The sequence below is a fragment of the Pleurodeles waltl genome, chromosome 10, assembly GCF_031143425.1.
Source record: "Pleurodeles waltl isolate 20211129_DDA chromosome 10, aPleWal1.hap1.20221129, whole genome shotgun sequence".
NCBI classification, from domain to species: Eukaryota; Metazoa; Chordata; class Amphibia; order Caudata; family Salamandridae; genus Pleurodeles; species Pleurodeles waltl.
Genome location: NC_090449.1, coordinates 908966422 through 908988337, shown reverse-complemented (window position 1 = coordinate 908988337; position 21916 = coordinate 908966422). Strand labels below are relative to the sequence as shown.

General features: G+C 43.3%; 1 protein-coding gene across 1 annotated transcript in view; it reads left to right on the top strand.

Annotated features, from left to right (window-relative positions):
- Positions 1 to 21275, top strand: part of TFPI2 (tissue factor pathway inhibitor 2) — a 30872-nt gene extending 9597 nt beyond the window's left edge. Inside the window, exons 3-5 of the mRNA XM_069211665.1 lie at positions 4927 to 5106; positions 11193 to 11366; positions 20957 to 21275. Of these exons, the coding sequence (XP_069067766.1) occupies positions 4927 to 5106; positions 11193 to 11366; positions 20957 to 21030 (428 nt within the window). The 3' untranslated portion in view covers positions 21031 to 21275. The remainder of the gene's footprint in view (positions 1 to 4926; positions 5107 to 11192; positions 11367 to 20956) is intronic.
- The last annotated feature ends 641 nt before the right edge of the window (positions 21276 to 21916 follow it).

Genomic DNA, 21916 nt, shown 5'->3' with positions numbered 1-21916 from the left:
TGCTCCAGACATCGCTACCGCCATCCCCGAAGGCTACAAGATCTCCAGAAAAGACCGCACCAACCAAGTAGGAGGAGGTGTCGCCATCATCTTCAAAGACTCCATCAGCGTCACCACCTCCACCGAAGACCCCCCCCTCGCCGCTGAACACCTGCATTTTCAGATTCGCACCGACCCAAGGACCACCCTCAGAGGATCCCTCGTCTACCGTCCTCCCGGACCTCGCGCCTCTTTCAGCGACGCCATCGCCGACTTCATCTCCCCGCACGCCCTCGCCTAACCGGACTACATCCTCCTAGGCGACCTCAACTTCCATCTGGAACAAAACAACGACCCCAACACCACCACCCTGCTCGACCACCTCGGCCTCAAACAACTGGTGAACACCGCCACCCACATCGCCGGACACACGCTCGACCCTATCTTCTCCGCCAGCAAACACGTCTTCTTCAGCCACACCTCTGCCCTACACTGGACCGACCACAGCTGCGTCCACTTCACATTCCGACGCGAGACCTCCCACCACCGCACTCAACCCATCCCTCATCGACAGTGGAACAAGATCCCTGAAGAGCAACTCTTCTCCGCTCTCGCCGCCAACCAACCCACCCTCACCACCGACCCCAACGACGCAGCTCTCAACCTCACAAACTGGATCTCCAACTGCGCTGACAACCTTGCTCCCCTCAAACGCACGCATCGACAGACCAACACCAAAAAACCTCTCTGGTTCTCTGACACCCTCAAAGAATCAAAGAAAACTTGTCGTGCCCTTGAGAAGGCCTGGCGCAAGGACCACACCGCTGACAACATGACCGCCCTCAAGAACGCTACACGCGAACACCACCACCTGATCCGCACTGCCAAAAGGAACTTTTTCACCGACAGACTAGACAAAAACAGCCACAACAGCAGAGAACTCTTCAGCATCGTCAAAGAGTTCTCCAACCCCAGCGCCAGCGCCAACGCCGTCACGCCCTCACAGGATTTGTGCGAATCCCTCGCCACTTTCTTCCATCGCAAGATCAGCGACCTCCACGACAGCTTCGGACACCAGACCCAACCATACACCACTGAACCCGCTTCCCCGGACATCACCCTCAACAACTGGACCCACATCAACACGGAAGAAACCATATCCATCATGAACTCTATCCACTCCGGCGCCCCTTCGGACCCCTGCCCGCACTTCATCTTTAACAAAGCCGACGACATCATCGCCCCGCGCCTCCAGACCGTCATCAACTCTTCTTTTTCTTCTGCTACCTTCCCCGAATGCTGGAAGCACGCTGAAGTCAACGCCCTACTAAAGAAACCTACGGCTGACCCAAGCGACCTGAAAAACTTCCGCCCCATCTCTCTTCTATCTTTCCCAGCCAAGGTAATAGAAAAGACCGTCAACAAACAGCTGACCACCTTCCTGGAAGACAACAACCTGCTCGACCCTTCACAAACCGGATTCCGAACCAACCACAGCACGGAAACCGCCCTCATCTCAGTCACAGACGACATCAGAACCCTGATGGACAACGGTGAAACAGTCGCCCTCATTCTCCTCGACCTCTCGGCTGCCTTTGACACCGTCTGTCACCGCACCCTAATCACCCGCCTACGCTCCACCGGGATCCAAGGCCAGGCCCTGGACTGGATCGCCTCCTTCCTCGCTAACCGCTCCCAAAGAGTTTACCTCCCTCCGTTTCGCTCAGAACCCACCAAGATCATCTGCGGCGTACCTCAAGGCTCATCGCTCAGCCCGACACTCTTCAATGTCTACATGAGCCCCCTCGCCGACATCGTACGCAAGCACGACATCATCATCACCTCCTACGCCGACGACACCCAACTTGTACTCTCCCTCACCAAGGACCCCGCCAGCGCCAAGACCAACCTACAAGAGGGTATGAAGGACGTCGCAGATTGGATGAGGCTCAGCCGCCTAAAGCTGAACTCTGAAAAAACGGAAGTCCTCATCCTCGGCAACACCCCGTCCGCCTGGGACGACTCCTGGTGGCCCACGGCCCTCGGCACCGCACCGACCCCCGCAGACCACGCCCGCAACCTCGGCTTCATCTTGGACCCTCTTCTCACCATGACCAAGCAAGTCAACGCCGTGTCCTCCGCCTGCTTCCTCACTCTCCGCATGCTCCGTAAGATCTTCCGCTGGATCCCCGCCGACACCAGAAAAACCGTGACCCACGCCCTCGTCACGAGCCGCCTGGACTACGGCAACACCCTCTACGCCGGGACCACAGCCAAACTCCAAAACCGCCTGCAACGCATCCAAAACGCCTCGGCCCGCCTCATCCTCGACGTACCCCGCAACAGCCACATCTCTGCACACCTGAGACACCTGCATTGGCTCCCAGTCAGCAAAAGGATCACCTTCCGTCTTCTCACCCACGCACACAAAGCCCTCCACAACAAGGGACCGGAATACCTCAACAGACGCCTCAGCTTCTACGTCCCCACCCGCCCCCTCCGCTCCGCTGGCCTCGCACTTGCTGCCGTCCCTCGCACCCGCCGCTCCACGGCGGGTGGGAGATCTTTCTCCTTCCTGGCGGCCAAGACCTGGAACTCCCTCCCCACCAGCCTCAGGACCACCCAGGACCACTCCGCTTTCCGGAGACTCCTAAAGACTTGGCTGTTCGAGCAGCGATAACCCCCCCTTTCCCCCCTAGCGCCTTGAGACCCGCACGGGTGAGTAGCGCGCTTTATAAATGTTAATGATTTGATTTGATTTGATGATCTTGATTTGGTCTGATCTTGCTGTAATCTTTATTTCCATCAGACTTCAGAATTACAGAAAAATATGCTTCATTTTGTTTTCCTAACTGCTGAATATTACAGCTCATTTACAGGTATCTACGTTTTGTTGTGTATCAGGAAAAGTGACACCCTGCAGCTTTCCTTTTAAACTTCATGTACCCCAGCAGGATTATCACATAACTCACTTTATTTTTTCCCTGTGTCTGCAAGAGTTCACGAACACCAGCTACTATGTTAAAAAAAAGCAGCAGAAGCCTAGCCTGATATTTGACCTATGTCTTTGAAGTGTGGTTAATGTGACACAATAAATACAGAATTTAAAGGCATCTTTCTTTATGGCCTGGAGTTTGGTGACCCACCAGAAATCCACTTGTGACCGACCCCCAGTTTGAGAAACACTGGCATAACCATTTGGAGGGCACATTTTGTCCATCAATAAATTCATGTAGTGTTGTAGAGTTTCTTGGTATGATCAAAGATGTTCAGGCCCGAGTGGCATCTCGGGTGACTTCACAAGTGCAATTTGTGCGAAACATCTGCAACGTGACCCCAGATTAGTTTTATGCTGTGACTGATGTACAAATTCTTTATAGTGCAAAAATGGCATATAGTGGGATTCTCAGAATTCTGGACCCATTATTATAAATTAGGCAAGGATTTCGTTTACTACTCTTTTTTTAACGTAAGCGAACTCTGGGATGGAATGATGTGATAAACTATAGATCGACATCCTTGCATTTGCAGAATATAGTAGCAGGCCCTTTCCATTAATGGGAGAAGGGCTGCAGTTGTAAATAAAAAAACCCTACATAAAATAGGAATTATGGCAATGCAATAAAGAGAGAATGCAGCAGTCCCCTGACTTGAAACTCTGAAACCCCAGGCCCCCTCCACCCGACTCTGCCACCCCCCAAACTCATACAAAGGACATCAACTCACATTCACGGGGTGGAAGCTATCTTGTACATTACACTATTCGAATGGATACCAGCATTGCTTGAAATTACGGTTGCAAGGTTTTGATATACCGCATTACAACTTGGAAGTAGGTGATTTGCATCCTTTTAATGCCCTCTGCACCTTTTACATTTTAATGAGTTGTCAAGTGTCACTCATGAATTGTAAAGACTTTTCCCATTTGCTGTTCATTTTTATTTCTTTGCGACTTGCATTCTACTGATCAGGAAGCTGCTGAGTTAGCGAATTCTAAGTTTTGTTAGACAAAAATGTTTCAAACATGGATCTACAGTTCCTACTTACTGTCCTTAAAATCCATGTCTCCGTGTGAATTTTTGCTGTACATAATGTTGCATTGTTTTTATAGCAGATCGCTTGTCTGAGTTGAGCACCAATGTTTGTGGAATCTTGCAGCCATATTGCATATTAACATTTCTGTAGGAAATTGGTTAGCTCAGGAAGGACAGAAAGAAACAGCAACCAAGGCCAACTGGCTGTCTCCCAAACGGTTGCAGAAGATGTTGTGTCTTACCTCGAATCTGGAAGCGGAGGAGCCTGCCAGAAGAGAGATGCAGAGTAAGGCGCAGGATGTATGTGTGTCCAGGCAGTAGAGAGATAAACGAGGGAAGGAGAGAGGCAGATTGAAGAAGAGAGGCAAAGAAAGATGAAATATAAATTGAGATGGAAGCGCCAGGAGGGAACAAAGTCAGTAAAGTCCGCTGCAATCGAGGAGTGTGGAAGAAATGGGGACAATGTATCTTGCGACAGGGCAAGACCGTGGCAGCTTGTGGAACATATTGTTCACGCGCTAAGACAATAATGCTCAGTTCAAAGCAATCAAATTCTTTTTAGCATCCTATTCTATGGGGAACTTTTAAAAACAAAAATATGTGTTCCTGTAGGATCCTCATCGAGTCCATACACCCACGGCTGAACTGCAGTAGTCTGGAACCCAAACACAAGTTCACAATGTAACTTTGGCTGCAGTCCTTTACCACCTTTCAAGGTTTTTTTCAGATGTTGAGAATTATTCAATTATATCATTAACAATATTGTTAATTCGCAGGTATTTAAGCGTCTATGCTAAAGAAATATACAATTTTAAAAGTATTTGAAAGTGTTTTTTTTAAGAAGAATCAGCCCTTTTTATATGAACACCTACCTGGGCCATTTAATATATTTTATATGTTTTGTTCTCTGTAGAAGTTCCAAAAATTTGCCGGTTGGAAGCTGACGAAGGCCCTTGCCGAGGCTATTTCAAACGATTTTTCTATAACCTCAAATCACAGAAATGTGAGGGATTCGTGTACGGTGGATGTTATGGAAACGACAACAACTTCAATGATGAGGCCTCCTGCATGGACTACTGTGCTCCTAAAAGAAGTAAGGATTTCAGTGAGGGTTTTCTGTGTTTACCATTAACGTAAATGTAGAATGCTGTGACTGTCTGCTGTGTTACTAGGGAGCACCTCGGAAACGTACTCCTGCACACAGAATTCTTCACGTCCACATGTGCACGAACCTGCATGTCTTTGACGTTTAGGGAGCTGCCCTTCGGGGCCATTCCAGTAGCAATAATGAGGTACACAAATGAGAACTGAGACTATTTCACACGGAAAGTGTCTTGGGTTCAGAAGACAGGACTGCACCGGAAGTGAGCCTTCCTTAGTACCAGATCAGAGTGCACGTGTTTCCACTAGATCGAGCAGTCTAATTGCAAAGCCATTCCATATTTCGATTCAAACCGTGGTTGTAACCTTAAAAGACAGGGAGTTTCGAAATCTCACGTATACTCTGTAACAATGGGGTCGGTTAAAATAAAACTAAAACTTTGACATTTAAGCAGCAGTACTCCTGTTTCAAGGCATCATGCAGAATGCTCTCCCAACTTTCCTACTATTGCCACCTGTTTGTAAGATTTCCCAACATCACTGGGCAGTTCTAGCTTTTTGCTGTTTCAGAGTGCCTCAGGTTAGATAGGCATAAATGTGTGTCTGGGTGTGTGTTTGTTTGTGCAGGTTACACATGACGCAGGTTAGAAAGTAGGAGGAGTTTTCTCTTTGCTTTTTGGAGGAGAGACAATAAGGCATGAGCAACATCCTCTTTCTGACTCAGTTCGCCTCCAGAACAGGCTCTTTCTTGTCCCAGCTGATCATATCCAATCCCTGTTTCCATAGAAAGTGCCCCTAAACAGGTTAGGCCTTGTTCACAGTCTTTCATACAGAAGGAAACTGATTTTGTTAGGCTGCTTGACCAGGAGAGAGATCTTGGACTAGAGGAAGACAACTTGTCGTGGTCTTTTATTGCACACCTCAGCAACGCACATAAGGGGTGTAAAAGGTGACCAATATGTGAATGTACCCCTGGAGTGCTGAGGCTGCGATACTTACTGTACTTGATGATTTCTGTGTTTGAGGTTGATCCATATGCCCATGGCACACTGTCCTATGAATAGAGTAGGGCCTTGTGCAATGATGACATGCCCCTCATATGAAAGCAGACTGAGCTAAACTGAGAGGAATGACTGATGTGCCGAACACTACAGTCAAAGAAGAATCACATGTCTGAATGGATAGCCCTAGAATGGAGTGAATCCCAATTGCACACATATAAGGTGTTTTCTACAAATGTTGTCCTATGGGCTACTAGACAACATTTTTCTCAGGAGCCACAAAGGGTGGTCTGTGGTATGCCCGAGGACAGCATGGATGTCAGGATGGTGGGAGTAGGGCTTTTTGAGGGGTGGGATTTAGGTTAGCGCTATCGCTAGCTTGAGAGAATTAAGTGTAAAAAATAAGTAACAATTATTTAATTGGAATGAAATAGAATTGCACAATGTGAAATGAAAAAACCTAGGATCAATCCTGGCTTCACCACTTCACCAAATTGTGCGATCTTAGACAATTTTCTAATTTCGCTTTGCTACCTGTTGTACATTACGACATATAAGAGCGCATTGAAATACATGAGTTCAGGATATGTATGTCTGTGCAAAACCTTCTCTTGTGTTTGATTTAATAAATTATATTGCTGAACATGTATAATACCGACCCAGATCACCCATAAGGTTCTATGTGACAACTGACTTGCCTCTTACTTCACTATTAGCATTGCTGTCTGGATGGGTGAGGGCATGGATGTTTCTAAAATAATTTTTTCAAAACGATTATTTTTAAAAGTACTTCTGAATGCACCAATATCATCTGCTATACTTAGGTGAAACATATGCATGTTAATGAAATGCACTTTTTAAATTTTGAAGTGGCTTTATGTTATTTTTCCATGTTTGTTATAAAATGTCTTAAAAAACATGATTGCGTTCCTGAAGTTAAGTGGTGCAGAACACCTTATTTGTTTCTTCACTTGTAATTCATTTAGTTTAAATAAATGTTTGCCATTTATTTAACATACTTCTGCATGTTACTGCTCGATCGAGCAGCCTAGTGCAGTCGTTCTGCAAGGGGCAGCATGTGAAGGTCAGGAGGGCTGCATGCTGCAGCCAGGCCATACTTTGAGTATTACTGTCATAAGGGAGCTTGCGGAAATCGCTATAGGGTGCCCCCCCAGGATGTCATTTAGAAAGATTGCTCACATATAAAATATAGCTTCATCCTCTTCCTATCCACCACAGAACATTCAGTGGTGATCTACCTCTGGCCTCTCCAAACCAGAGGCAAGCGATAGACTGACAATTCTCCTAAAATTATCAGGATCCAGCTCCGTCACACTGCACTGCTTCCTTTCCAGCCTGTGAACCTCTTTGTTGAAGGTAAGCATGCACACCCATCCCCCAAACATTCATTCTAGCTTGCTTTTGAAAGGAAATTTTGTTTTTTTCCCACTTTATGTGTAATAAAAGGAGCGGTGTAGACTGGGGTTGCCTTTGTGGTCTCTCTTTCTTCCACTTTGCTTCCAAGCGCTGACATTTTCTCCCTCTTCCTTGTAACCCATATCTGGTCATTCTGTATTATGGAAAAACCCTAAAACCTTCCTGTTTGTCCAAAGGGCGCCGGTTCCTGAGGTCTGTTTAGCGTCCTTTCCCCTTCCTTTAGTGCAAGGACGCCACCCGGGCATTTTCCACACTCTTGAATTTCTCTAAAAAACTCAGGAAATTAGCTTGTACTATTTATTGGGTTAGGATTTAAAACAGTATTGCAGATGACACTACCTCTCAGTGCTTTGCTGGCTTGCTTATGAGACTATTAAAAGGTGAGGTGGGATTTGAACCTATGGAGTTTGAGTTTGGCAACACACACATATTTGTTTGAGATCTAAATTCTAGTGCTAGTGAGTTCTGAAGCAATGGTTTGGCCCTACAAAAAAATGTATCTCTACCCAAAAATAGGATCGCCTTTAGGCGCCTCTGCCAAGCTCTATGAGCATTAACCTATTTTTTATTTAGTTTATTAGCTAATTCTGCCTAAAACATTGATATATGGGCATTTGTTCATGATGGTTCACAGAATGTTTTCACTGCCTCGCCTCTCTCCCACTTCAGCAAATCTTTCATCCTCTAGGCACTGTTGCAGCCTCACATCTTTAACTCATCATCCTTTACTACTCCGGGTTCCCCTGCAATATACACACATGGGTTTGCCGTTCCACAGTCCAAGCCCTTCCCAAGAATAAACCAATGTCATGCCTAACTGACATAAATTCTTATACTGTATTCAACAGTTTATTTCTCAACAGTGTCTTGGTTTTGAGTGGGAGACCAGCGAGTCTTAGAACTCCTACTTCCCAACATTAAGGCTTTTGCAACCTCCATCCTTTCTCTTGCATGCACCACCTTTTGTAAGAGTTGTGCATAATTTTTGTGAAGATGCTCACAGCAAGTACATAAATGCAAACACACGTAATTAATGTGGGCTATCACCTTGAAGTTGCTGTGGTCCTCCAGTGTGAGATTGTGAAGGCTTTGTGGGAGCAGATAGCATGTCTTTCTAAAATGTCAGTGACCTGTACTGAGTTAGAGTTGTCTTGCTGGCTATTGAATAGTGCCCCTACTTCTAAAACTCCTACTTTTCTATGAAACTAAGCTAAGGAATGATTTTCAGGGCTGCGGATTAGATGTTGCATGACTTTGCAAACACATCGACCTGTTTTTCCAAAGTGCGGTGCTTGTTTAAAACGACACACAGATTTTTTGTCAGGGTCAAAGTACTAGAAGTTACTTTTTTGAACCATTCTTCTATCAGATGCCTTCTTTAAAGACTGTACAAACATTTTACGAACATTGACGCATCACATATCTATCTATCTATCTATCTATCTATCTATCTATCTATCTATCTATCTATCTATCTATCTATCTATCAAAGACACATCTGCTCACCTATGTATGGGTGCCTAGACTTAAAGTCACAGAATTTGAAAGTGTTGTCCCTTTTCTATTAAAAGTCTCATATCTTCTCTTTGGGTATCAATGAGAGGTTTGTGATTGGTGCATAATTTTCTATTAGCTTGTGGCCTAGCCTTGGTAAGTTATCTGGAGTAGGTAAAATTTTTAACTTTTTGAGAGGCTGACACAAAACCCATTTCAGAGAGACACTAACCAGGGCAGTGAATGATCCATGTGTGGCACCAGGTTCCATCATGTTGGACAGATTGTATCGTCTACATAGTTGGAGGGCAACCTGTGTTGTTCTTTCCCAATATTGTAGCCCACTGGAAGATGTCGTCGAGGGCTCAACACAGTGTCGAACTACTGCTGACTTCTAAGAATGAGTATCTTTTCCCAGCCATAAAAAGTACGGAAGAAAGGCCTGGCAGCGGGCACTCAGCAAAGGGTGGAGGCCAAGGCGCACTCTTTTGTTTTTATACTTGGGTGGGAGTTCACTAAGATATCCTAATGTTATATTTGTTTTCCCATACGCCAGTTATATCGGTCATGGAAAATGTAATGAGTTTTGCAGTTGCTTACAAGGAAGGGCAAACAATGGGAACCAGAAATAATATACACTTGTGAATAAAAGGAAGTAAGTACAACATGCCCTTGCCTATGTCTTCATGACATTTCAGCCTTGAAGAAAATAACAGCTATTCGTGCATAACAGCATAACTCATTCGGGAACACAATAGAAAGATTAATGAAGCAATGTAAACGGTGTTTGCGGGTACTGAAGAGGCTCTTGCCAAGTGATTTTTAATAGAGTGTGGTGTGCTTGCTCACATATGACATGCTTCATATTACTTGTCATGGTTGAAACTTTTAGCCATACTACTTTTCATGGCCACACCCTAAAAAAAATCTAGAAATGGTAACTTGGGAAGGAGGAGGGGTTTGCAAGAATCTTGACACACAAATTACAAAACCTTTCTTTTTTTATGGGGTTTCTCTTAGAGAACGAACGTATAAATTAATGAATAGCCGAAGGCACTGCTCCACGACTTAAGAATATGCCCTAGAGAGACTTTTGGAGGAAGACGCATGCTTTCCTCTTTGACAAATGGTATACTTGCACAGTTCTTGCGTTGCTTACTCACCCAGGAAACGAACCAGATAAGAGTGCCACATTCATGAAAGCACTTTGCATTCTTTAAATCAGCATAGCTCACATTGTGAATGTAAAACGCAAATTCACGATTGTCATTGCAATTAACAGTGCACATTTCAAGGGCAGGGTGGGCATAAGGGTGTATTTTGCGCTCTCTGCAGTGCTCACAGCTGTGCGCATGTGCAGGTGACCTTCCCTGGAATCGCTGAGCACTTTATGCCTGCCTCATTAATAATAATTGGAGCAGAGTGCATTTCACGGCACGCTGCCCTTTGTGCGCCTCATCTATTGTAGAAATCTTGAGGCTGCTTGCAGCACAATTCATTGCATTGCACAAAGCCTCTACCTGCATCAGGGCACAGATTTGTAATTGTATTTATATAGTGCATACTACCCCTAACAAGGTGTCTAAGTGCTTTTCGAGTAGCATGCTACTCCAGAACCCAAAAGGATTAGTGGTGGATTAGTATAGGGAAATATGAGTACAATAGCAGTATTGCTATGAGTTGTTTTGAACAGAAAGATATGTTTGTTAGTTAGGTTTGAATAGAATAATGGAGGGATAGAGGGGAGAAGAAACCAGAAGTGTGAATTGGGAGTTTATAGTAACAGGATGAAGGTTGGGATGAGTAAAGGAGAGATGGAGGCAGGAATAGTCTGTAGAAAGGGGTTGTGGAGATCATAGTAGCAGAAGGGGTTTTGGATGAGTTAAAGGTGAGATAAGTGAGGGAGAATATAGTAGGGTTGTTTGGGAGATCATAGTAGTAAACTGAGATTCGGGGTGAGCCGGGAGCGGTAGAGTGAATGAATGATCATGTGCAATGCTACAAGTGTGCCTCAAAGCATCTGAAAGCACAGCAAAGGAGTTCAACGCCAAGCATAACCTTTAACCGTGCAGCGCTTCATTGACATTCATTCATTTATCTTAACCAATGGTGCCTTTAGTTTACGCAGGTACTATTTCTTTTTCAGATTCTCCCTCCTTTTGCCACAGCCCAAAGGAGGAGGGATCTTGCTCCGCCTCAATTACTCGGTTTCACTACAACTCAGAAAGTAAAGCCTGTGAAGAGTTTGTTTACACAGGATGTGGAGGAAATTCTAATAACTTTGTTTCTTTGAAAGATTGTAACAGAGTGTGTACAAAAGGTAAGCTTCTATATTGAACATCTTTGTAACTAAAGATCACACTCTGACTGGCGGAAAGGGGCACAAATTAGTCATGTGACAAATAGAAGTGAGGCGAACAATATAAAATATTTAAAAATAAAACTGTTTTAGAGTCAAAGTGTTTGCTTTAAAAAAATTGTCGAGGGCCACATTCTCACAATGTAGATAAACATTTGGCAAAATGTGGAATGTCTACACGACTGTTTGAAAACCATGCTTTAAGTTTAAATATTTGAAAAGCAAAACTGTTCGCACAACATATTCCATCATATTTTGGAACTGTTTCTTACAGTATTTTTTCCTCTTTCGGCTTCTTCTTTGCCAAATCCCTTTCTATATTATCACGCTCTCCTAAATGTAATCGTTGTGTAAGAGCTAATATTGGCAAGAAAGGAGTTCTGGTTTAGCCATAACTACACAAGAGCCCATTCAGAGCAGGTCAATGAATTGTAGTAAAAGTGTTTTATGTGAAAGAAATATGGCAGAAAGTACTAATCTGTTTGTAATAAAGGTTCATAAATGTATTTTACATGTATTGATTGCATTTCAGTGTAGTACCAATGGTGCTATCGACCCTAATTCAAGCACAGAAAATAGGCCCCTAGGCCCAGTTAGGGAACTGAAAGATATCCAAAATTGTGGTGCACAGGATCCTTCACATCCCTGAGCCTGGGTGCCACTGCACCTGCTGAAATATTGATAGCCACGCCCTGCCCCTACACTTGCTGTTTTTTCCAATTAAACTGCTACAGCACCTTTCCTTTGAACACTTCGTAGATATTAGGGCAAGGTGTGAGTGCACACTGTCCTCTGTCTCCTGACTGAAGTTGCTGATTGGAAAAAGCACTCTCTATGTCAATGTTTCCCAACCTTTTGACTCCTGAGGACCACCACTGAATCACTACTGCAAAGCCAGGGATCCCAAAACAATTTGTATGATTTAAATTTCAAACAGAACAGTAATTCGCAAAAAATGCACAAACAAGTACACACCAAACAATTACTCGAATACTAAAGATATAATTATTTTATATTGAAAACATCTGCAAAAAACGAAAAATATTATTGGGAAGGTTGGTGCTGCATCCCGGTGACTAACTTTTCAATGTTTGGTTTTATTTAGGAAAGCTAAATCCTCAGGTCAGGTTCTCCATTTCCCAAGTGATTTCTGTTTTTATTTTTTAGGTACATAAGATCTGAGAAAGCTTTTCACCTAAATATGTGGTGGGGAAAGGAAGTAAAACCATAAGGGCCTCTCATCCCTCCCAAGCCTCTCTGTCACATGTAATTCGTTTGTTTTCTAGCACCTCTCATACAGGTGTAGAGTGAGCACTTTACTGGAGACCACAAGGTGTAGTAGAATTCATGTCATCCACACTGGTAGGCACTTTCTAAGAGTGCTTGGTCTGGAGAAGGGCAAACTCAGGATTCAGAACATAACACAGTGGTTAGCATTGACTTTAATAATAAGACTGTACTTCTACGCAAGTAAACCATTTTTTAGCAACATAAGGAAAATGAAAGACTGGGAATAAAATGACTTTCTAATTTGTACCCTGCAGTTTGCATGCAGCTCTTTGATGGCAGTACATAGCTCGCTGTGCTAGGTTATGATTGTAACTTATGAACTGCACAGTAACAAAAGCAGTAACGCACTGTGCTATTCACATAAAATACTGTTCTTTGCATGATACATGTTCTTTGCAGGAGGCATATTAACCGTCTGCGCTACCTTAGATGAGTCAAATCTCCCACTAGACAGAACTCCCTTCTCTCTCCAGGATGTACATTAATCACCAGAGTTATTCTGAGGCTTTTATTTTTGACTGAAAGCTTCTTAAAACACAAAGAACTCTGCAATGCTTTTAAAACTGTGGTAGTAAGGAAGTAATAAATATAAAAACATGCAAGTTTCTGTCCAGAGGCCCCAGCTGGAGAAGTGCCTTCCTGCTAGCCCAGGCCTGTGGAACCCCTGGGAATGTGTCCCAAACACCTGGGGTGCTGCGGACCATAGGTTGGGAACCGCTGCTCTATGGGCTTTCCACTGTAGTTCATTTTGAGTAGTTCTCTGGAACAGAGAAGAGAGAACACAAACAGTCTTTTGTTAAAGCAGTTCAGTAGCTAAATATACACAGTTAAGAATATGCTTACTCTCCGCTCATTTCTTGAAGAAAAGAACTGATCGGGAGGAAGCTTTAGTTTCTTCACCTACCTCAGTAAAGTAGCAAGGGATAAGAAGCCGCACTATACTTAATTTGAGCCGGTGGTTGGCCGTGCGTGGTGCTGCCACTTATTCTTACCACCGACACTCATGACAGTCCACCACATGGTGGCACTGTTTGTCTAATTGTGAGATGAGTACAACAACAGAGAGTTGAAAAATTCCTTATTAATTAAACATTTATAATACCTGAATTGTCACTCTTACAGGAGCGTGATGGCTGTATTGGTACTGGCATTGGCAGAGTTGGCAGGGGCAAAGGGTGGTATAAGCTGCAGTGGCCTTCTGAGAATGTCCCTGGTACTTAAATTGTTTTTTTCAAATTAAGCACGGAAGCCCCATAGGCTAATATCACTAAATGGCAACGTTTTGAAAGGACTTCCTGCTCTGGGCATGGGCCTTACGTACGGAGTGAAGCTAATGTATACTTCATATTTGTCAGTTATTTAATACATTACGTAATTTGCAAGGCCGTGTGTTTTATAGCATTCATTCCCTAAACTAAGTCCATACTGACAGATGTGATTCTCTAAATTTTAAGCTCTCCGTTCCATTTGATGCCTTATTAACTGTAAAAAACTCCTAACTTTATTATAAAAGAGTTATACTATCTATTTGTGCTGTTAGTAGCTCTAGGGGTATTGTTTTAACAGCTGTCTGAACTTCCTGATCTAATTTTCAAGCATAAAAACCTCAAAGATTCCCAGTTCTCTCGGTACTTACTTTTTGTGAGTCAACTGCTGTAACTTTCAAAGACAGGACTGTGGAAGCTGGCTGTATGCCACTGCACCCAGGGGTTCAATTAGTCCTTCACCGACAATATTAAATGGACTAACTCACTCCACTGTGGGTTTGGGAAATGAGGCAATCTTAAACCGGATTTCAAAAGAGCGCGGCTGGCAACCTTTACGCACACTGGGCAGACTTACAATTTTTAACTTTCATCTTTAAGCACTTTCCATAAACGGGAAATAAAATCATTCTGGCACAGGCTTCATTCTCTGGCGCCCTATTTTGCACACATTCTAGTTCCAGTCTTTGGAAACAGTTTCATTTGGGCAGTTTTTTTGGTCATTGAAGTAAATTGTTGAGGCCAGCATCTTCCCAGATCTACTCCCCTTCAGGCAATCAGTTCTTCAAGGATTTTGATATAGTTCATGTATTTACTTTGATTACTAATAGATCCTACCCAGCGCAGTTTGCTGCAAGGCAGTTAGAGAGTGGTTAGGAACCAAAAGTAAAGCAAGGTATCAAGGAATGAATAGATAGTGTAAGATATATATATATATTTTTAGTAGCCTAGAGTTAATTTTTCTGGAAAGCACGAACGTATTTTCCGATGAACTTCTTCAGGTAGGCTATTGCACTCGCAGGTAGGCTATGGCACTCACAGGTAGGCTATGGCACTCACAGGTAGGCTATGGCACTCACAGGTAGGCTATGGCACTCACAGGTAGGCTATTGCACTCACAGGTAGGCCATGGCACTCACAGGTAGGCCATGGCACTCACTGGTAGGCCATGGCACTCACTGGTAGGCCATGGCACTCACAGGTAGGCTATTGTGTTCACAGGCAGGCTAATGCATTCACAGGTAGGCTATTGCACACACAGGTAGGCCATGGCACTCACAGGTAGGTTATTGCACTCACAGGTAGGCTATTGCGTTCACAGGTAGGCTATTGCGTTCACAGGTAGGCCATGGCACTCACAGGTAGGCTATTGCACTCACAGGTAGGCTATTGCGCTCACAGGTAGGCTATTGCACTCACAGGTAGGCTATGGCACTCACAGGTAGGCTATGGCACTCACAGGTAGGCTATTGCACTCACAGGTAGGCTATTGCGCTCACAGGTAGGCTATTGCACTCACAGGTAGGCTATTGCACTCACAGGTAGGCTATTGCACTCACAGGTAGGCTATTGCGTTCACAGGTAGGCTATTGCATTCACAGGTAGGCTATTGCATTCACGGGTAGGCTATTGCATTCACGGGTAGGGTATTGCATTCACGGGTAGGCTATTACACTCACGGTTCTCTTGCACGGACAGGTTCTACCTACTTTGTAACATGCCAATAGTTCGGGAAAATGAGGAAGTGGAGTTCATTAATCCCAGTTACTCGTATTTGAATGTGCATGCTTACAACTTTGGTTACGTTGGTACTTGCTTATGCCATAATTTTCGTTCTATTATTAATTTTAGATTTGTATTGTTTTTCTCTGTTGGGTGTAGTTCGGTCTAGCATTGAGAACTAGTAGTAGCATTTTCGAAACTCTCAGAACTCTTGCTTGGAATTAGAATCCTCCTGTGTTATTCTTTCCGGGATGGTATCCACTTTGGTTTGGGTTTCAGGTATGATGTTTCTTGAGGGGATGTGTAGTTTGAGCTTTTCCGGATTGTCCGAGAATTTATAGTTGCTGGCCGCTTCTCCCACCACAGCAGTCTGGGTCTTGAGCAGCCAGTACTTGTTTAGGACGAGATAGTGTATGTTGATGTAGTTGCTAATTACCCTATTGCTTTCCCCTGCTATGGTGGGTGGTTCCTTTTTATTTCACACATCCTACATTTTCAGACTACTTAACAAAATTATATAGCTCTGGGTTATCATTCTAATACCTTCAAATTAAGGGTTATATAATTTTGCTATTAGTTTAAAAACGGTGCGTTTTTGATGCTTGATAAGAATCGGACTTAAAAGGCAGGTACCCATCGGAAAGAAAATTAAAGATTCTAACATAGTAGACGAGGGTAGTACACCAACACACTCTTGGCAGCTAAAACTTATGGAACCATTTCTCTCTCTCCTTTTATTGTATGCTTCAATTATGACATGAGACGTATCGTTCAGTTATAGAGACAGCCACTTCCAAATGGCTTGAGTGTCAGCCACTAATATACAGAAAAGTTTGAATGATTCCCAGCTCAATGGTCTAAATACAAGTAGATATGTGTGTTGTAAACATGACTGTTAAATGCGTGAAAATAACTTTCATGTACATGGATGAGAGTAAACATTGCACAATAAAAGGGAGAGGGTGACTGCTTTGATGATCCGGGAAACTAGACAGAAGGATCAGTAGCAAAAGGGTGGTATTAAATGTTATATGCACTTCCTTCGTAGTAGGTTATCACTTCTAAGCAAGAGTATTTCTTAATTAAATCTGTCCAAGAATCGGGAGCGGCCCAGCAGTTATTCCGTTGGCAAGTGAAAGGAGTTTATAGGACTTGGCCAGGCCAGGCCAGAAACCAGATAAAAACAATACTGTGTCTTATTTTGCTGTGAAGATATTGATGCATTTAGCAAGTCACCTCTTTTTCAGTAGATGGGATGTAACACAAATATAAAGAACTTATTTATTTTAGTTGTTTTTAGAGAGCCACATGTTGCCTTGTGATATTTACAGAGCACTAAGGCTCACGCCAAGCTGTAGGAGAGATGATGAAAAGTTTACTAATGATCCAAATAGATGGTAAATTTGTGTCTACTTAGCATTTTTCAGCCTTTGCTCTTGTCTTTTCACATTTCAGTTGAATTACAGCCTGAAGGGTTCAGTCTTCTACAGGTTTCTGAAACACAAGTGGTTTAGATCTGCTCTCATGTTAGGGCCCAAAGAATTCCACAGTGTGGGACAAAGGACTTTCAGTGATCAGTCTGTTAGTTTCTGTTGCTCTAAGATTTTTTGATGGATGAGGTAAGATGGGTGAACATACCTGCCTCACAGTATAATGGGAAGCTGGATTTCAATTAGAAGCCAGTGTTCGAGGGTGGTGCAGCAAGTTGAAATATGATTATTTAGTAGGGTGGGACCGAGTGGAGTGCTTTCAGGATTGACTGTAGGCTCTGTCTGGTAGACTGATTTTGTAGAGATTGTAGTTTGTCAGTAACCTCTCTTTTCAGAGCCCATGTACATTAGTTAAGCATCCATCTTACAGAATAGTCTGATTGAATACCAAGTTTCTTGCACTGTGTAAAGTGACTCAAAGTGTGGGAGTTTGCTGCGTCTGAACCAGCTGGAAATGAAGCTTGCCATGCTGTTACTCTCTCACATCAGGATCTGCGTTTTCACTCCAATTAGTCAGTAGAAATGTTCTTTCATTTACCTGAGGCAGTCATTTATGAATGAGTCAATAGGACGGGAGCCCTGCTGGCAAGGCATCCATGACACTGCTGATTGGCGGGTGTTATTACGCCATGTGAGGAGATTGGGGGCTAACTTGAGAGGACAGGGCTGGGAGATGTAGAGCCTTTTTCCAAATACTAAAGAGCCTCAGCACTTGGAGAAAGTGCAGGTGTTACTGCAAGACGCCTTCTTTCCTAGATTGATGCTGGGCAACTCAGAAGACTTGGAAAAATTAGTCTCACCCAAAGAGGTCCTGAAAGTGATATAAGATCTACATTGTGATGAAACTCTGGGGCTATACCAACTCACAAATCATTTTTATAAATATTTTTCATCAGAGGTGACCCAGAGATTGACAACACTCCTCAGTTCCTTTCTTCAAACAGGGATTGTTACGCCCTCGATGCAGCAGACGCAGATCACCTCAATCTACAAGGAGGGTAAATTTACACTCAAGTGCGAATCCTACAGACCCATAGCACTCTTGAACTGATCTGAAAATGTTTACGAGGGTCTTAGCAAATAGGCTACGGCTGCATCTCCTGTTCCTGGTTCATCCAGACAAGTTGCAATTTGTTTCCCAGAGAAAGGCTGCCAACAGGTACTGCACCTGATTGAAAAGGCCAATAATCTAAAAAATCCTATTGCGATCCAGTCGTTGGACACAGAAAAGGCCTTTGACAGGGACAACTGGGTGTACCTCTTCCAGGTGCACTAAGCGCTTGGACTAGGGGTGAACATGCAACCCTGGATAGCAGCTTATTACAAGGACCCCAATGCATCTATCCATGTGAATGACTTGTGTACTGCCATGCTTTCCCTGAAGAGGGGCACATGACAGGGCTCCCCCTTTTAACTATACTTTTTGCTCTCTCCATGGAGATCCTAGCTGCTATGATACACCGACACTGGGATATCAGGGATGTGCCCTTTGGGGGCCGACCACCATAAGATTCACTTGTTTGCAGACAATGCCCTGTTGACCTTTACGGACCCCGAACAATCCATTCCCTAGGCAGTGGAGGCCCTGGAAGCTGTGTCTGGCTTCAAGGTTAATCAGTTAGAAATGCTTAGTATAGGAATCCCTGCAGCCTCCAAATTGGTGATTCTGAAGGCCATACCTCTATGCTGGGCAGAGAAGAAAGTTAAATACCTAGGAATCTACATTGCATCTTCACACCTCCTAGCCTTTATAGCAAATTACCTTAGACTTATACATGCGATTTCATGCGATCTGCGTAAATGGAAGGGGACCCTCCTCTCACAGCTGGGTAGAGTAGCGGTTGTCAAGCAAAACATCCAACATGCTTACTGTATATTTTTCAGGCTCTATCGGTGGTGATCCAGCAGATACCATGTGGGGCCTTCAAACAGAAATAGATGCTTTCATATGGATTGGGAAACTGGTGCAGGTCTAAAGTAGGGTCCAGCAATAGATGCTTCTCAGGAGCCCGGTATGGCTGCTGGATACCACTAAATATTATCAGGCAGCCCATCTACGATTATTCTTTGAACGGTCCCTATGTGAGACGGAACATCACTGGATCTACAAGGATGCGGCAGTGATGAACCGGGCACCGTGGTGCATACCATGGCTAAACAAATATGCAAGGCCACCATTCTGCTACTACTCTGAGCTCCTGAAGTCAGTAGTGTGGATGTGGGACTAACTCATGAGGGCTGTGACCCTTACAACATTCCCCTCCCCATCATGCTCCCCTGCTGGGCAACTGGGACTTCATCGTGGGTCTCAACAAAAGTGATTTTATCCATTGGGAAGACGGAGGTTGTAGGATGCCTAGGGACTTTTTTAAGGGGGGATATCAAGCCTTTCCTCCAGTGCAAACAGGAGAACCACCTTCAGGAAACTGACTGGATCCACTATTTTCAGTTGAGGCACTGGGCTTTCCACCCCACCACCAAAGCAGTGGTTCTTAGGTGTCTTGTGGCATGAGAGAAGCTGTTTGCCGCATATAGCGGATCAAATGGTCTTATCTTCAATGTTTATGCTATATTATTGAGGGTGGGTCGTGTCAGAGAGTAGCCGTACATGACACATTGGCAAATGGTCCTGGTGAGTTAGATCTCGATGTTCCAGTGGGAGAAGCTATGGGGAGATATTATCTTGCTGTGTAGAAGTGCCCAGAACCGTGAAACCATGTACAAAATAATGATGGGCTGGTATGTGATACCTGTGAAGCTGCAACATATGTATGGCACAGCAAGATGAACTATGTTGGAGAGTGTGCAGCTAGACGGGCATGCCAAAGACTCCAGTGTGATGGGCATGCCCAAGACTCCAATGTGATGGGCATGCCCAAGACTCCAGTTCTTCTGTTAAGACATTCATAGCCACATCAGGGAGGTGGTTGGATACCCATTCCACCTTGACTTGGTAACGCTGATTCTCAGTGTAAGACCGCCTGAAGTCAAAAGCTTGTCACTGAACGACTGGTGTTTAATAATGAATATGTCTCTAGTGTTCTAACAATTGTTTGCCCTGAAGTGGAATACTAACTAGATACCCTCCATGTCAGAATGGGCAGGGAGACTATGGACACTGTTTGCAATGGAAAAACTGTCTTAGGGGCTACTACAAATGTGGCATACGTTTCAGGAGATGTGGGGGCCCTCGCTAAATTCCTTAACAGCAACTAATTTTGTTTACAGATGCCCTAAATCACTACAATCTCTGTGCCTCACTTAGTGATTTCAGAGGTGTGGGTGGGAAATCCTGTAAAGCGGCCCTGTAGTTTAATAAGCTTGGTATCCAAGCAGGCATATTTTGTAGTATCAATATCCCAAAATTATCCTTAATGACTCAAGATGGTAGACAACTCTTAAAACTTTGTGACTTTTGCATTACGACAAACAATTCTATAACCATGGTAAGTGCAACTACCTATTAGTCTTGGAAAAGATGCTTCCAATGAGAAACTACTACTCTACATGAAGTTTCAATTGAAAGCAGGACAATTCCAGTAAAAGTATTAGCAGTTCTGTGAAATTTTCTCATAAATTTAGTCAGACTGTTTCTGTTTATGAAATTTTGAAGTGGACTATTGATGTGACATACTTCTATAAACATATTGAATTCTAGTTTAAGTGTACATTATAATTGGTATTTTGAAACATTAACGATTTCACAAGCGGATTTTTTTATATGGTTGCTGAGCATGTTTTTCATAGAACAATGCCATTCACAAACTGATTTTTTATTTTGTAGGATCCAAAAAGCCAAAGATTAAGAACACTTTCAGAAGTCTGAGGATCACTACCCCACAAAAAGAATCTAAATGATAAAAGTTTATAGCATGAATTTTTAAAATAATTATGTAAATTGCACTGTAGTTATATTATTGAATATTTATTTTTATACCTTGATTCATGTGTATTTCTAATGTATATTATACATGAAAATGTATTTTTATTTTTAAAAGGATTTTGTACATTTTGATATGGCACATGGAAATTATTTTCAGTTCCAGTTGTTTCTGCTTTCAGCGTTATTTTTTGACTGTATGGCATTAAAATGACTGACACAATCCACCAGCTTCCAGTTCTTTTTGTTACACTTTATTTGAATATGCACAAAAAAACATACTGTACCGTTTGGAGAAATGTACAAAAAACTCTCTATAGAATCATTAAAATATCCCGTTAATCAAATTGTCACTAGAACTTCAGAAGTAATCTATTAAAAAAAGACTCTTTTGCTATTAAAAAATAAATTATGGACAATAGATTATGCCAACCATTTCTAAGAATGCATCATCATTGTTTAATGCTCAAGGGTTCAACATGGCAATGCTGAATGTCAGCCTATATTGTTAGCGGATATTGTATGTGCCAAAAATTTGATTGTGTGCAAAACAAATACATGAAGGAGGCCTGTTCATAATCCAATTTAGTTGTTTATTTGGTAACTAAGGCTCTGGTTTAGAAATTGGCAGACTGGTAACTCGAACTGGAATATCCCGTCCACCAAAACTGATATCCCATTATGTCCTTTGGGGATTTAGATTTCGGTAGATGCAATATTTGTCCTTGTTGTAATGGAGTAACCCACCAGAAATCAGGCCCTAAGTTTAGTGGTTATTTGGAACTTTGTGGATTCAGGACATCTGCCAAACTCTAACCACTGAGTCCATTCTAATTGATTTTATGTCATGCATTCACTCTAAAT